We start from the raw sequence: 14,219 nt of genomic DNA, 5'->3' as shown, positions 1-14,219 counted from the left end.
TCTCATGGTCTGTCAGAGAAAGGAAAGCTATACAGCTTTAAATCACAAGTCCTTCTCTCGCCTTTGTCAAATACCTTCTACTTTACAAGCTCTGAAAAGAAATAGAGACTCTTTTGTTTGATTTCCCCTTTTCGGAGAGTGACAGAAAACTGAAAGAGGCACAAATAAACCTGAAAATGAGAACAAAGTGCAGGGTCGTGCCCCGCTGCCAGGCGGCCGCGCCAAGAGGGACGCGGGAGCGGCGCGGAGCCCCTTGGCCTCGCGCTCCTACTGCCGCCGGCTGAGAGCGCAGAGTCCGTAACTGCGCCCCGGCTCCCACCGAGGACGACCACAGGGCCACACTGCACAAACCAAACTCAGGCGGCAAGAGCCCCGGGGCACCGCCGCGGCCGCAAAGAAAAGGGAAGCGTGAGCCGCTCATTCCCGGACTCGCGCCATTTAATTCGGGGTGTCCGGTCGGTGAGAGATCCCCCAAGAGTCCAGCCCGCCGCCTCCTCCCTCCTGCGCTGCTCCGACACAGGAGAGACACGAAGGGAAAAAAGACATTTAAATCCCCGGGCAGCCAGCGGAGGTCGCCTGGGCCAGACCAGACGCCGCAGCGACCCCGGAGCGTCGCTGCCACCAACCCGTCGAAGCCCTAAGAGGAGCGGCCACCAAGTGGCATTAAAATGTACTCCCCTCCCCTCAAAACGAAGGGGCGGGGAGGGTAAAGAGGAGAAAGAAAGGAGCGGATGTCAGACAAGGGAACAGAGGAAGGAGAGCGCAGAGCGCGGCCCGGCCGCCGGCTCGGCCCCAGCCGGCATTGTCTGTGCGGCCCGCGCCCCCTCCCCCGCCCCGCACGGCCCCGCCACACACCCTCCGCCGGAGCCCGGCCGTCGGCCAGCGCCTTTGTCCACATCCACACACACACCTCAAAAAAAGGGAGCAGCCCTCCAGGACATGCTCCCCAGGAGGAGGGATTAGAATGAAACGAGTCCCGAGCACCCGACCCCGCCGCGGGGCGCGTCCTGCTGATTCATTTCCCACTCGCGCTGGCCCGTCCGGGGAGACAGGGGGCGGGGAGGGGCGGAGAGGAAATGGGCGCTCCGCTCGGAGAACCGTCCGGGCCAGCGAAGGCATCGGGCAGGGCTGCGGGCGCACGCCGGGGTGAGAGGCTACCAGAGGAGAGGGAGCAGGCGCCCCGCCCCCGAGGGACTGACGGACGGACAGACGGACAGACAGCCCCGCCGCTGCCCCGTGACTCACCGACTTGCAGAACGTTGTCGACGCAGCCGCTCTCCAACAGCGCGATGCCTCGGCGGAAGGGCAGCCGTGTCTCGTCGCCGGCGTCCGCCGCCCCGGCGGCACCCACCGACGGGGCCCCAGTCCCGGCGGCGGCGCCGGCGGCGACGGAGGTGGCGGCCGGCGAAGACGAGGAGCTGCCGGTGCCCGCGCCGCCAGCACCGCCGCCCGCGCCGCCGGGGCCGCCGCTGTCGTCTCCGGGGCCGCCCGCGGCGCCGCTGCCGGTGTTGAAGGACGAGTACATGCAGATCTCCCGCTCGCTGCGGGGAAAGGACCAGTAGACGATGCGGCGCTGCACCGGCTCCGGGATGCGCTCAAAGCGCTCCTCCACGCGCTGAAACGGCCACTTCTCCGCCACCTTGCGCGCCGCGATGTCCAGCAGCGACTCCGGGCTTTGGGTCTTGCCCGGCGGCAGCAAAACCAGCGCTGTGCCGCCCCCGCTCGCCACCGCAGCCGCACCGCCCGCCCGCGGGCCCGGTCGACAAGCAGAGCTATAGCCGCCACCCGCTCCTCCGCCGCCGCTGCTGCCTCCGCCGCCGCCGCCGCCGCCCGGCCGGCAGCACAGCCGTTTCGCGGGAGGAGGCTGCTGTCCGCGCTCCGCCATGACCGCGCCGCTTCTAACCCAACAGCGGAAGTGCCGGGACCCTATAAACGGCACAAGGAAGCGCGACACGCACACGCCGCCGCGACGCCACGCTGCCATCTAGGGCCCGCCGCTCCTTGTACGGGCACTAAGGGTGGGGCCTGTTCCGTGACGTCAGAGATGAGGCGGGGTACCGATAGGGGAACCTAAGGCTGGGGGTGTGGCTTATGCAAATCGATGGGCTGAAACATAAATAGAGCACTCTGCGGACATAGGGGGTAGGGGGCGGTGGAGTTGGATACCGGGTGGGCTGTGAGAATGTCAGGCTGCTGTGACGTGAGAGGCGGGGCTCAGGTGGGGTTCCCGCGGGAGGACGCGGGCCGCCGGACTTGGCCCAAGGTGGGTGGGTACCTGCACCCCATGCTCCTCAACTTCCCGTTCCAATACCCTACCTCCTTTTAACGTTCGGCAAGTGAGGACGCACCTCGTGGGTCGCAACGGGGAGGGAAAGAGAAATTAGGAGTAGACTGAGGAGGGGGTCTGGGCAAAGTGGGGGGTGGGGCTTCAGCCCTCGGGCCCCGCCCCTCACTAGAACCAACCCGCGGGGGGGAAAAGCCTCTGGGCGGAGGAGGTGCTTTCAAAACAAAGAAATGCGGCGTGGAGCCCAGGGGACGGGGGTGGAGAGGAAGGCGGAGGAGGTGCAGCTGTAGCCGCCCGGCTGCCCGCTTCCCCTCCAGCTAGTCCGGGGGAACCCTCCCCCCCACTCTCAGCCCGGGCTGCAGCGGCGCCGGGGAAGTGGGAGGAGGCTGCGCTCAGAGGCTGTTTTCCAGTTCACTTTTGCAGACCCGGGTGGGGAAGGAAAGTGCCCACTCCGCTACCCCGCGTGGATGCAGCGCACGCATCCTTGAGTGTGACTCACGTTCGCTCCGTCACGGCTGGGCTTGGGGTTCAAGCCGGCCGAGGTGTCCGAAAATGCACAGAGCGCTCGGAACCTACTCGGCAGCTGGGCGGCACGCGTTCCAAGCGGGCCGCGGCCGCCCCGCCCTCGCGCTCCCTCATCCCAGAGCGGAGCTGGAGAACTAGAACCGGTCTTCATCGCTCCCGCAGCCGCGCCGCCGAGACCCCGCTCCAGGTCTGGGGTGTTACCATTCGCGGTGGAGAGTACACCCGGACAGTGGATTTAGCAAACACACCTTTGTGAGTACACACGCTTCGGAAGCGCGCGCACACATCCCACGAGCGCGCGCGCATAGCCCAGCCCGTTGCAGACGGAGCTCCCCGGACTCGCGTCTGTGGACGGTGGCTGCGAGCGCGCTCAGTGCGCACTTGGATCTGCGGCTCGGCTCCGCGCGGAGTGCCGGGCTGCGGGAAGCCAGGGCGCTCGGGATGCGCGCCGCGCTCTCCGCCGCCCTGGCGGCGCCCAAATGGCCCATCCTCCCGGGATAAGCAGCTTGGGGAACAGGCGATCGAGAGAGTGAAGAGCGCAGCTCGCTAGTGCGAGGGCGCCGGGGAAGTAAAGCTAGTACCGGGCTGAACCAGGAATCCTGCGGACATTGTTCTCACTCCGCAGAGCTCGGTCAAGTCTGGGTCGACGCCACGGGCTTAATTAGCACATTAGAGACGTCTTTACTCTTTGCTCCACCTTCTGTTTTTACTGTAAACTATGTTACTGATACTATCGCTATTGTAGCAGATAAACTGTATCTCCTTTGGCACTTTCTCATCTTTTAAGGTTATTGGCTAACACCTGCCTGCCTCGTTCCCTGAACTTAAAGGGATAGAGCGCTTCCGAGTTTCAAAGAAAATCGTCCATTCAAGGACGAAGCCTGGGAGATCTCGAGCTCCAGCTCTTGGCTCTTCCCCTTGTTAGGCCTTAGCAAGCCTCTGGCTGCAGGTCCCAGAGGGATGGGACACTGGCAGACTTTCCATAGTTGCCTTACTTATTAGGAAAATTTTGGTGACATTATGTTTTTGTATATCCCTCTGATGTTTTTCTGGGCACCTCCTCAATGCTTAGGAAAAGGCCTGGGCAGAACCCTGAAAAAATATCTATAACAAATGGGAGAGGGAAGGCTCTTTCTTCCAGTTGTTCCATTCTGGACTTCTTAAAAATAAAAATGTTTTAAATTATATATACAGTATATAATATAAATTTGTGTAATATAAATATATATAAATCATATATATATATGATAGGAATACAAAGTAAGTCGAAAAGTAAAATACAATTTGGGCTTTATAGTCGCCAAATACAGTCATAGTAGGATATAGGTTTGTATACTATTGTGTGGATTTCCCAGCATTTTCATATATATACATACATACGTAGAATCACTGAACTGGAAAATTAGAGATGACAAAACTGGTGCCCCAGGACAGGGTAAGTGACTCATTCGGGGTCAAAGAAGGTGTTAGTGGAAGAAATTAATTCGTACTAAATAGGAAAATAGACACCTTTGAAGGTGCCTAACGTTGAGACACCTCGACTTTGTAATGAACCAAAAAGACTGGATGTAAGGCATTGTCTTACATTGGAGGGATTTAGTTTAATTTGAAGACAAATCCAGAGCCACCGTCTTAGCCTGACCTGTTTTTCCCTCTGCAGCCTCTTACACTAAGACCACTCTCTTCCTCTTGAACTGTATTTCTTCCCTTGCTTCCCTGAAACTCTCCTATCCCTCCAACATCTCCAACTCATCATCTTCTGTTTGTTTTGGGGTTTTTTTTTTTCCTTCAAACTGTTTAATATTCACCTTGCACTATAACCTATCATTGTCCTCTTCTCCATTCTTGGTGACCCGCCCGTTGGAGAGTTTCCCCCATTTTCAACTCCTATCCATAGTCTCTGTTTCACCTCACTTATTTTTTCCTAATGGCCAGCTTCCTTTTCTTTTGCCATGAGGGTGCTCATGGCTACCTCAAACCTGAAGTTCCACCTTTTCCTGGAAACGAGATTCTCTTTCCTTTCCTTCGATTGTTATTACTGTTGCCACCTGCTCATAAGCACAGAAGCTTTATTTCTCTCTGCGTCTGCCTTCAACTCCTATATAGGTTTATTTGCCATGTTGTCTATTCCAGCCCCTCTCACTGCTCTGCTATTCCTCCACCTCACTCTACAGAGCCTCCTCACTAGTATGTCTGTGTAACCTTTCTTCCTCCACATCCTCCACCCAGCTGCTGTGCTTCTTCAAATGTGATGGTGTCACCCTTTTGCTCAAGTGCCTTTCAATAGCTTCCTGCTGCCTACTGGAACAAAGTCCAAACTCAGATATGATCTTGACCAAACCCCAACTTTTGAGCCTCATTTCCCACTAAAGCCCAACAGAACTTCCAGTTCCCCAACAGATAATTTTGTTAGTCCCGACAGGACTTCTCCCAGTACCACAGAAGTCATCCCCATTTTCCGCTCTGCACATTTGCTCAGGATATTCCTGCTGCCTAGAATATCTCTTCCCTTGCAACTTGTCAAATTCCTACCCTTGTCAAATTCCAAGGACTAGCTCAAATGCCACTTCCTCAGAGGAAACCAACCTGGATGTGTGATCTCTCTCTCCTCAAGCCCCTCCGATGCTTTGGATCTCTCTTGTGACATTTATACCATTCTGCCTAGCATCACAGTTATGTTTACACTGGCTTAAGCCATTCGTTTTCTCTCTCTTCACTAGTTAGATACTCTCTGAGGGTCGGGATTATGCCTGAGCCATCTTTGCAGTCCCAAGTGCCCCACACTGCACTACTAAGTTTCTGTCTTCTCGGAGGTCAGCTACACCATGAGCCAAGGGAGAAGTGAGTGACAGTATGTCATTCTTGGCTGGTACTGTGCTACCCCTCAATTTTGGGGTATTTATAGTGTTTTTCTGGTGTTCATAGAAATCATTACTAAATTACTTATAATTTCTCTTTTCAAACAGGCACCTACCCCAGGGACCAAATCAGGGCTAAAGGCCTCTGGTTATGTTTCCATATTTACCATTAGGCAATGGTAGAAAATCAAAGTACAGAAAGTCGACAGCTGCAGTGGTGCATCATCTTACAACACACCACTACTTTGGCCAGTGTGGTTAAGAGCAAAGATCTCAGGCAGACTTCATAAACAGGACTTCCAGGACTCCATAAACATGGCTGCAAGGAAGAGAGGCACCTGTCCCCTAGCACCTGGACTGTTGCAGTTGGATGCATGAATGTACAGATGGATGGATGGCAAAGGAATTTATTTGAGGGTGGCAGTGTAGTCCTATTCAGAGATCTATCATGGCTCCTCTACCCACCTTTAATTTAAAAATGAAAATTTTGAATTAAATTCATCAGATATCAAATTCGTGGAGCAGTAATTTTCCAAGAGAAATCCTTAGAGTCCCCAGAGCATAATGCACACAGTTCTGGAACTGGGAACAGAAATTTACAGTCACTCCCCAAATGAATCTTCTTTACACTCAAACTTGAAAAGTACACTTTGGTGGCAAGAACTTTATACAGTACAAGCCTTCTAAGGAGGAAGCCTGCAGAGAGAAAGAAGTGGCATTGCCTCATCATTATTGCTAGTCATCTCAGCTAATTAAGAGTATAATTTGCCATTAGAAGATTTCAAGACACACGAATTGATTAGGTCCAAGGAACCTCAAGTTATTTGAAGATGGACACAGTTATGCATATTTCCATGCTCTTCCTCATACTCAGACACTTGGACTATTATAACCAAAGCCAGTTATGTTCCGCATACTATATTTATCTGTTTAGATGTGAAGAAAAGCCTTAAACAGCATAGTTAGCCTATTAAGGAGGCATTATTCTCCCCTCCAGTGGAAGGACAGAGAATTCTACTCTATGTGGCAAAAAACAAGTGAAAATTACAGATGACACTTCATCAGGACAAAATGTCCAATAAAAGGGAAAAGTGCCATGAGCATTTTTGTGGGCAATCATTTCTATCAACTAGGTTTTTGGGCAAAATAAGAAGTGGACAGGGGATGATTGACCTGAAGTTAATCAATTTAAAACAACTGCTCCATCTTTGAAGTGGGGAAAATTTTTGATCCACCTCAACTTTGTTAAATTCTGGAGAGTCAAACCACTAATACTTTGCTATTAATATTTTTTTAGAGAGTGGGTGCAGACAAATTTTTAAGTCCTTTACAGTCAGTCACTCATTTGGTGCCCCAGTAACCCCCCACAGAAACTAATGAGTCTGGGAGCAATTCGCCAGAAGTTTTTTGGCTCTAGTCTGGCCAAGTAGGATTTTAAGTTTAGTCTGTCTGACAATAAAGGCAGAATTTTCTCCATTATCCATCATTTCCCAAACTTTCCAGATCAAAAAAATTGCTCTGTGTACTTGATAAAACAGAAATTTCCTTTATATCTCATCTGCAGAGGGCTTCAGAATAGGCAAAATTTGGAAACATCAAATTCAGTGCCATATTATCAGTAACCCACTTTTTTGTTTGTTTGTTTTGGGTTTTTTTGTTTGTTTGTTTGTTTGTTTTTGTATTTTTCTGAAGCCGGAAACGGGCAGAGACAGTCAGACAGACTCCAGCATGTGCTCGACCGGGATCCGCCTGGCACGCCCACCAGGGGGCGACGCTCCGTTGCAACTAGAGCCACTCTAGCGCCTGGGGCAGAGGCCAAGGAGCCATCCCCAGCGCCCAGGCCATCTTTTGCTCCAATGGAGCCTCAGCTGTGGGAGGGGAAGAGAGAGACAGAGAGGAAGGAGAGGGGGAGGGGTGGAGAAGCAGATGGGCGCTTCTCCTGTGTGCCCTGGCCGGGAATCGAACCCGGGACTTCCACACGCCAGGCCGACGCTCTACCACTGAGCCAACCGGCCAGGGCCAGTAACCCACTGTTTTATTCCCTAAGACATACCCTTTAAAATTGGCTGTAATTATAAGAAATATGTTTAGCTACTGATCAACAAAGCACTCTTGTCCATCCTACTTCTAAGAACAGGATATTCTGTTAAGATGGAAACCTTTAAAGTTACAATCTAGAATTTTGAAAAATAAATAATTATATCTCAATATAAAAAAAATCAGGCTGGCAATTTGCTTTCCAAATAAAATCACTTCAAATTTTTTAATTTGGAGAAGTAAAAGGTGTTTGCTTTTATAAACTGTTAGAGAGCCTACTCTTATTAATTTTTAGCAAAAATTGTGTAAATATAGTCTGTGTACAATATCAGTATTGTGATAACTAACCAGACTATTATCATTCTGCTGTTTGTTTCAATCCAAAGTGCAGTAATGAAAGTCTCATCAAATGAAAACCATCTCAGAAACTGTGTTTAACAGGCCTCCAAACCAGCTTAGAATCTAGGAATGCCGAAAAGAAATAGGAAATGCCACATTTAATTATAGCTTTTAGTCTTTCTACTTTTTAATATCTAACTTCTAAGTATTTTGTTATATTTGCCACAAAATAGACACAAAAGTACTATTTATTTGGATAAAGTGAAAATATTTACTTCCATATTATTTACCTCTGGCAAGTGGGATTAAAAAAAAAACACTCTAAAACACTCAAATAGCATCACTTTTTTTGTAGATATCTCTGATAAATGAGATGGCGCATGAAAAATAAGACACTGAATATTACAAAATGAACATATTCTCTAGGGAGACAAAAGATGCTCTGACGTATGGAGGATGTATTTTCAGAAAATGTTACCCCCAAGTCATTTCATAAAAATATAGCCTGAGGATTTTCCATCATGATCAAACAATATTTTGTTTATTCTCATCCCCATCTGGCGAAAGTAAAGAAGTACAAGACAGACAACCACATAACTTTAGGGGCACCTTACCCTAAATAAAGATGACTTGAGTTTTAGAGGCAAACATGAAAATTAAAGTTAAAATGTGAAAGCAAACTCTAAAATGTGTTTATTAAGGGCATTTTATCACCTACTGTATTTTTAAATATTCAAGAACTCATTCCTTATCAAGATGGTATGACAATTCAGATATGAAAATGTCACTTCCAATGACTTCATTCAAACCCAGAATTAGATAACTTGCGAAAATGAAGCAGTCTCAGCAAAATCTGGTGTGTCGGGTGTTTTTTCAACCTGAAAATCTATATTAACACCTCCACAGAACCATGCCACAATAAAACTATGGTTATGCAGAAACTTTGTAAGAACCATCCTGAATAGATCATTTTCCCGGGGGGGGGGGGGGAACCCCTGAAGATCTACTCTTTTAACTACCAAACCTTTAAAAAAAGCTTAATCCTGTAGGCTAGAAATCTTTCTAAAACATGACACACTTCCTTAACTTCCTAAGCATAAGGTCTCATTATGGAGAAAATGATGCCCTCAAGATGTATTAAGACATGCAAGATGGTTGTCCATAACTAAAAGCCCCAGCTTGTTTTCATTCTTCCTTTCTTTTTTATTTAGTTTTTTGTTTCTATGTCTTTTTTTTTCTTAGTTCCTTTTCTTTAGTCTCTTCTACAGTTATGTCTGGCCCCTGTTTTCATTATTGTCCTGTACCACCCTACCTTTCTGAAGTATTGCACCCCAATTTCTGTGGCCTTGGAACCCAGAAAACCCACTTGTTAAAATTGTAAGATAAAAAATCAGCTAAGTTCTTAATGAGGACCTCCCATCTGTCTAAAGTTTGCACAGTCCTTGTCACATTTATTTTGACTTCTTGCAAGCTTTCTGTGTCCCAGCCAGGTTGCATATAAAGGGAAGATTATTAGATAGCCAACTTCTGGTTTTGGGGGGCTTAATAAAGGATGATAATTGAAATTCATCATGATGACTCTGAGGTGCATACTGAATCATCATACCTGAATAATAAATCTTGAATATAATTTAGATTTAAAGTATTCCATACAATTAGAATCCTTTGGAAGTTGGTGATTTACTTCTTTACTCTATGGCAATATTCTGATGAACTTTGGATAAATCTGAAGCTGCCATTCCCAGGTCAGACACAAGAAGAGTTTGTTATGCATTCCTATTATAGCTTGAGTTCACCTTGGAGTAACGAGGTATAGAAACCAAAATCCTTCACAAACCAACCCAGTAGAACTCAAGGTCATGCATTGGGACTAGCCTAGCTTCTGCCTACCTCCCCAGCTGGTCTTGCCCGAGTTCATTCCCCCCATTCTCTGGGGTTAGACAAATGCAGGCCGCTTGGGCCTGCTTTCGGTTCCTTGAACATTGAACACTTCCTCCAGAGGGCCTTTGGTCCAAGAGTTTCCACTGCCTGAAATGTTCTGCCTCCCCGGGCCTGCAGTCACTGCTGATTTCTTCCTTTTCAGCTTAAACATACTTCCTTAGCGAGGACTGGCTGCTCTGACGGTCAGCTCTGCCTCTTATACACTCGAGTAGGTTATATATATGTCTCCTAGGAGCCCTTATCAGAGTTGTAATTTTTCATTTAGTTGTGCATAGGACAGTTTACCTAGAAAATAGTAGGTGCTCGATAAATATTTGTTCACTTCATGGAAAGGAGGGAGCAGGGGCACTTCAGCCAGATTGGCCTCCTCATTGCTGTAACGTCAAGGCTTGCCAGGAGAGCAATTTCCAACATCTCACCTTCACCTTTTGGCTTCCAAGAGCCAGGGGTCGCCCCTTTCCTTTCCAGAAAAGAATAAAATCTACTTAGTGAACATCAGTATTGTGGTTTGAAGCTGTTATTGCTGTATTTTGGAAATCATTGCATTATTCCAAGCAAAGAAATGAGAAAATCTCCCCAAATTTAAAAAATGTTGCCACACTGTTATACGTATTGCCTGTAACATTTGTCTTATGTTAATTGTTTGTTTTCTGGTTTTCATCTCAAGGGTCTCCTAAATTTTGGCAAATTGAGTCTTGTCATTACCATGGAAATAGGGAGCAATGATATCTTACAGATTAAGAGGGGGGGAATATCCATTATACTAGGGTTCTAGAGTTTTCCTCTTTCAATAGTATTTGTGAATTCTGTGTCATCAGTAAATATTTGTTTTTGTGCCTATAATGTGTCAGGTATTGTTCTATGCCAGGAATGTCTCTACCTCAAATTGCTACATTAAAGATAAACGTACCCCCTTCCTGATGCAGGCTTTCAGGCTTCTTCTTAAATCAAGTTCAAGTTCAAATTGTTGAGCATAAACTATTAGCTCTAAGTGAGAACCTTCACCTTTTCCCTCTAGGCACCTTCACAACATTTTGGGTGTGTTATACAGCTCTTCCTGATCCATTGGAAGCCTGGGTTACAGGCAACCCTACTATCTGTACTATCAAGGGTATTTTTCCTTTCTCTATTTCACAGGTAGATAAAAATTTCTTAACTGCAGAGCAAGAAATAAACATTGAATCTTGCTTTTCCTGTTATTCCATAGTCTTAATAGTTGATTGTTGCCCATACGCACAGAAAACATGTCCAATAATAACTGACAATTTTGAAAAAAAACTGGGAAAGGAAGAAAAGAGTTTACTTGTCTCCTTAATAAGCAAATGTCCACAATTTTAGAACTTATGTGCTTTTGTATAGTTATATAAGACTTGGTTTTTAACACATTATATAATATCCTGAATTGTAATTTTCCACATCTCATATCACCAGAAAGTTGCCAAGTTCCCTGAAGGACAGATATGGAAGAGTCTAACGCCAACTGCTAGTTTATTCCAGCGTGGAAGTCTGGCTTGCCATCTCTCCCTCTATGTTTAAGGCACCAAAGATACTGATGGAATGCTCCCCACTGCACTACCCCACCCCAGCTCAACTACTTTTTCTTGCCTGTGACTCTGACTTTGGGAAGGTTCAGAGGAGGCTTCTGCATTAAAAGTGTTTTTGAGTAAGGCCAGGTCTCTAGACTATAGATATTACTCTCAATTGATAATTCAACCATTATTGACTTAGTTCCTTGGGACCTTCTTGAGCCCCCTTTGAAAAACTATCAATATCCCCTGAAGGGCTAAAACTTGAAGTCACTATCAATTTATAATCTCACGGTATTAGTTAGACTAAGTGCCAACTGCCCCCTACCCCCCATGGAAAGTTAAATTCAGGACAGACCCTGCAGGGTGGTGCTAACAGGGAACCATATGCTGGGCTGGCTGGCCGTGAGCAGGCACTGAATGAACTTCACTCATTTCACAATGTTACCTGGGTTTTACTCTCCAATTCACATGGCTGTCCATGAAGCTCTCTCTTTTTTTCCCCATGTGTTCCACCTTTGTTTCTCTTGCTTAGATTTATCTGTGTTTGTGGCTATGTGTGCATTATATTTGTGTGTGCAAATATCTGCATATATCCCCAAGTCTTTCTTTGTGGTGAGGCTGACTTGGCTAGCAGTATAAAAAATTAATTCAGACGACTGGCTCTATGATCTAGGTATTTTCAGCTTCATTAACAGCTCGTCACCACACAATGGATTGCTCAACCAGGGTTTGAAATAGAACTTCAAGGTGGCTAGACTACCTGGAATGATCAAGTAAGGGGACTTCAGGAGGTTATCATATCCATACAGCTATTACGTCCTTGTGGCAACATGTGTTTGCCTATGAATTGTCTGTGCATGCTTTTGGCAGGTCCCCTTTCTTGTTCTCCATGCCCTACACCACCTCTACCCCAGGTCTGCCCACAGATCCCTCAGTCATGAAACCTCCCAGAGAGAGGTGAAAGAAAGCTCCTTTAATTCTAGCAGCACCCTGAGAGGAAAGTCCCAAGGTGAGGCACAATGGCCAGCTGTACCCCAGGGTTCAGAATCGAGCTGGGAGGTTAATGTATAGCCAGAAGGCTTGGAAAGGTACCACTGAGGACACAGCCAGCTATTTTTGCCACCCTCAGAAAATACTCTTCTTGCCCTGGCTCAAGGAACAAATTAGCATCAGAGACAGTATTGTGACCCTGGAGCCAAAGTTTAATGGGGACTCCTCTAATCACTGGGTCTGGAGGTTTGGTTGGTGTGAAGTTTTAGTCAGTGTGGGAGAATATGAGACCTCTATCCCCCATCCCACAGATCCCCAGCTCCAACACTGATTTAGACTAACAAAAGTCAGATTAGCCAAAGTGGCAGTAGATTGGGGTAGTGTGCTGGCAGCGAGCCTAGGCATTCACTTGCAGGGTCAGTTTTTTGCAGGTCTGGCAAAAACTACTAACTCCTCTGGCCACACATAGTGCTCTGTGGGCAGGACTAGCCCCGTTTGTACTTTTCAGGGACCATTTTCATAGCTGATTGAATTTGTCAGGGGTTTTCTCTTAACAATTGTCAATTACCATTGTCAGGTGTTGCTAGGGTGGCAAGAAAAAGGTTTCACTTGATTGGCTGAGCAACTGTATTCTGTAACCAACCCGAATGCTGTGCCTGGGGGAGGGGCACTCAACATGATAGAACAATATCAAGCACAAGCAGACACATTCTGGGTACTAATAAGGCGTCTGGAAAAAATGGAATTATAGCGTGCAGGAATCCCATGCCCTTCTCCAGCTCCAGCCATGGAATGGTTGCTGTTCAAAATGTTAAAGCCATTCCCACTGACTGGAGGATATCAAGATTTCAAAACACAGGAGTAGCAATTGTAAGGAGGAAGTAAAACTCCTTGCTCATTGTGTTTTACAGCCTTCCTTAGTAAAACTGCTGAATTGTAATTTAAAATATTCCACCCTTTCAAATAAATTAAGTGCAGTCCTTAAAAACAGGAAATGAGAGAAGCACACATGTATTGTCAACTAAACAGTCACAGACCTTGTACCACAAAGCAAAGTTGAAAACCCTGGAACAGTGCTGTGAATTCACTTTAGAAGGATGACGAAGAGGGTCACCACCAAGGGAGTTGTTATGCCTCTGGCAGTGCACACTTGGAATGCTAATTAGGAAACACATGAAAGACAAACATTAGCTCAAAGGGAAATTTGGATCTTGCAAGATCATAGATATTCTGAGATTCAGATAAACCTTATGGCTCTGAGGAAAGTTAGAGCAAACTTGACTGTAGCAATGGCTGAATGCTCCCTTCAGAGAACATAACTGCCAGTCAGCCAGATGTTCCTATGAAACTCCGGTAATAGATCACAAGCAAACAGCATTATCTTGCCTAAAAGATAAGTTAAACTTCTGTACAGTACTGATTTCCCATTTAGTTATCAACATAATCACCAAACTTGAGCATTTTTATTGTCAGTTTTTATTCAGTTACAAGAAAAGTTTCTTTAGTCTTCTTGCCACGTCTTTCTCTTTACTCTCAGACCTGCTCCTTAGAAGATGGAGCTGCCATCCAAAAATACTAGTGGAAGAATGGAAGGGGGGAAGGAGGGAGGGAAGAAGGAAGATACATCAATGCTTGTTTCTCATGGGTCCCCACCTCTATTATCCATTCCCCCTATCCAAGCCAGCCTCTTCTGTTCCTGAAGGACGCCACAGTTAA

The 14,219-nt window shown here is 47.1% G+C and overlaps 2 protein-coding genes across 3 annotated transcripts in view; one reads left to right on the top strand and one right to left on the bottom strand.

The window, feature by feature from the left end:
• ZSWIM6 (zinc finger SWIM-type containing 6) overlaps positions 1 to 1,894 on the bottom strand; it is a 200,067-nt gene extending 198,173 nt beyond the window's left edge. For both annotated transcript variants that reach the window (XM_066375653.1, XM_066375663.1), the window contains exon 1: positions 1,246 to 1,894. In XM_066375653.1, the coding sequence (XP_066231750.1) occupies positions 1,246 to 1,885 (640 nt within the window). In that variant the 5' untranslated portion in view covers positions 1,886 to 1,894. The remainder of the gene's footprint in view (positions 1 to 1,245) is intronic.
• Positions 1,895 to 2,182: 288 nt separating this feature from the next.
• Positions 2,183 to 7,566, top strand: LOC136388133 (uncharacterized). The gene is made up of 3 exons (XM_066360121.1): positions 2,183 to 2,263; positions 2,457 to 3,061; positions 5,776 to 7,566. Exons 1-3 carry the CDS (start codon positions 2,183 to 2,185, stop codon positions 5,804 to 5,806), a joined length of 717 nt encoding a protein of 238 aa, XP_066216218.1. The 3' UTR covers positions 5,807 to 7,566.
• Positions 7,567 to 14,219: the final 6,653 nt, after the last annotated feature.

This window comes from Saccopteryx leptura, chromosome 1 (assembly GCF_036850995.1).
Source record: "Saccopteryx leptura isolate mSacLep1 chromosome 1, mSacLep1_pri_phased_curated, whole genome shotgun sequence".
NCBI classification, from domain to species: Eukaryota; Metazoa; Chordata; class Mammalia; order Chiroptera; family Emballonuridae; genus Saccopteryx; species Saccopteryx leptura.
The sequence above is the reverse complement of the archived record's forward strand: the minus strand, read 5'-3'. Positions and strand labels throughout refer to the sequence as shown.

Bases quoted from the DNA above. Each gene is read 5' to 3' on its own strand.
- LOC136388133 (XM_066360121.1), top strand. From the start codon at position 2,183: ATGTCAGGCTGCTGTGACGTGAGAGGCGGGGCTCAGGTGGGGTTCCCG. The intron at 2,264-2,456 runs GTGGGTGGGTAC...GCCCCTCACTAG, and splicing joins GCCGCCGGACTTGGCCCAAG to AACCAACCCGCGGGGGGGAA. The intron at 3,062-5,775 runs GTGAGTACACAC...CTTTTCAAACAG, and splicing joins GATTTAGCAAACACACCTTT to GCACCTACCCCAGGGACCAA.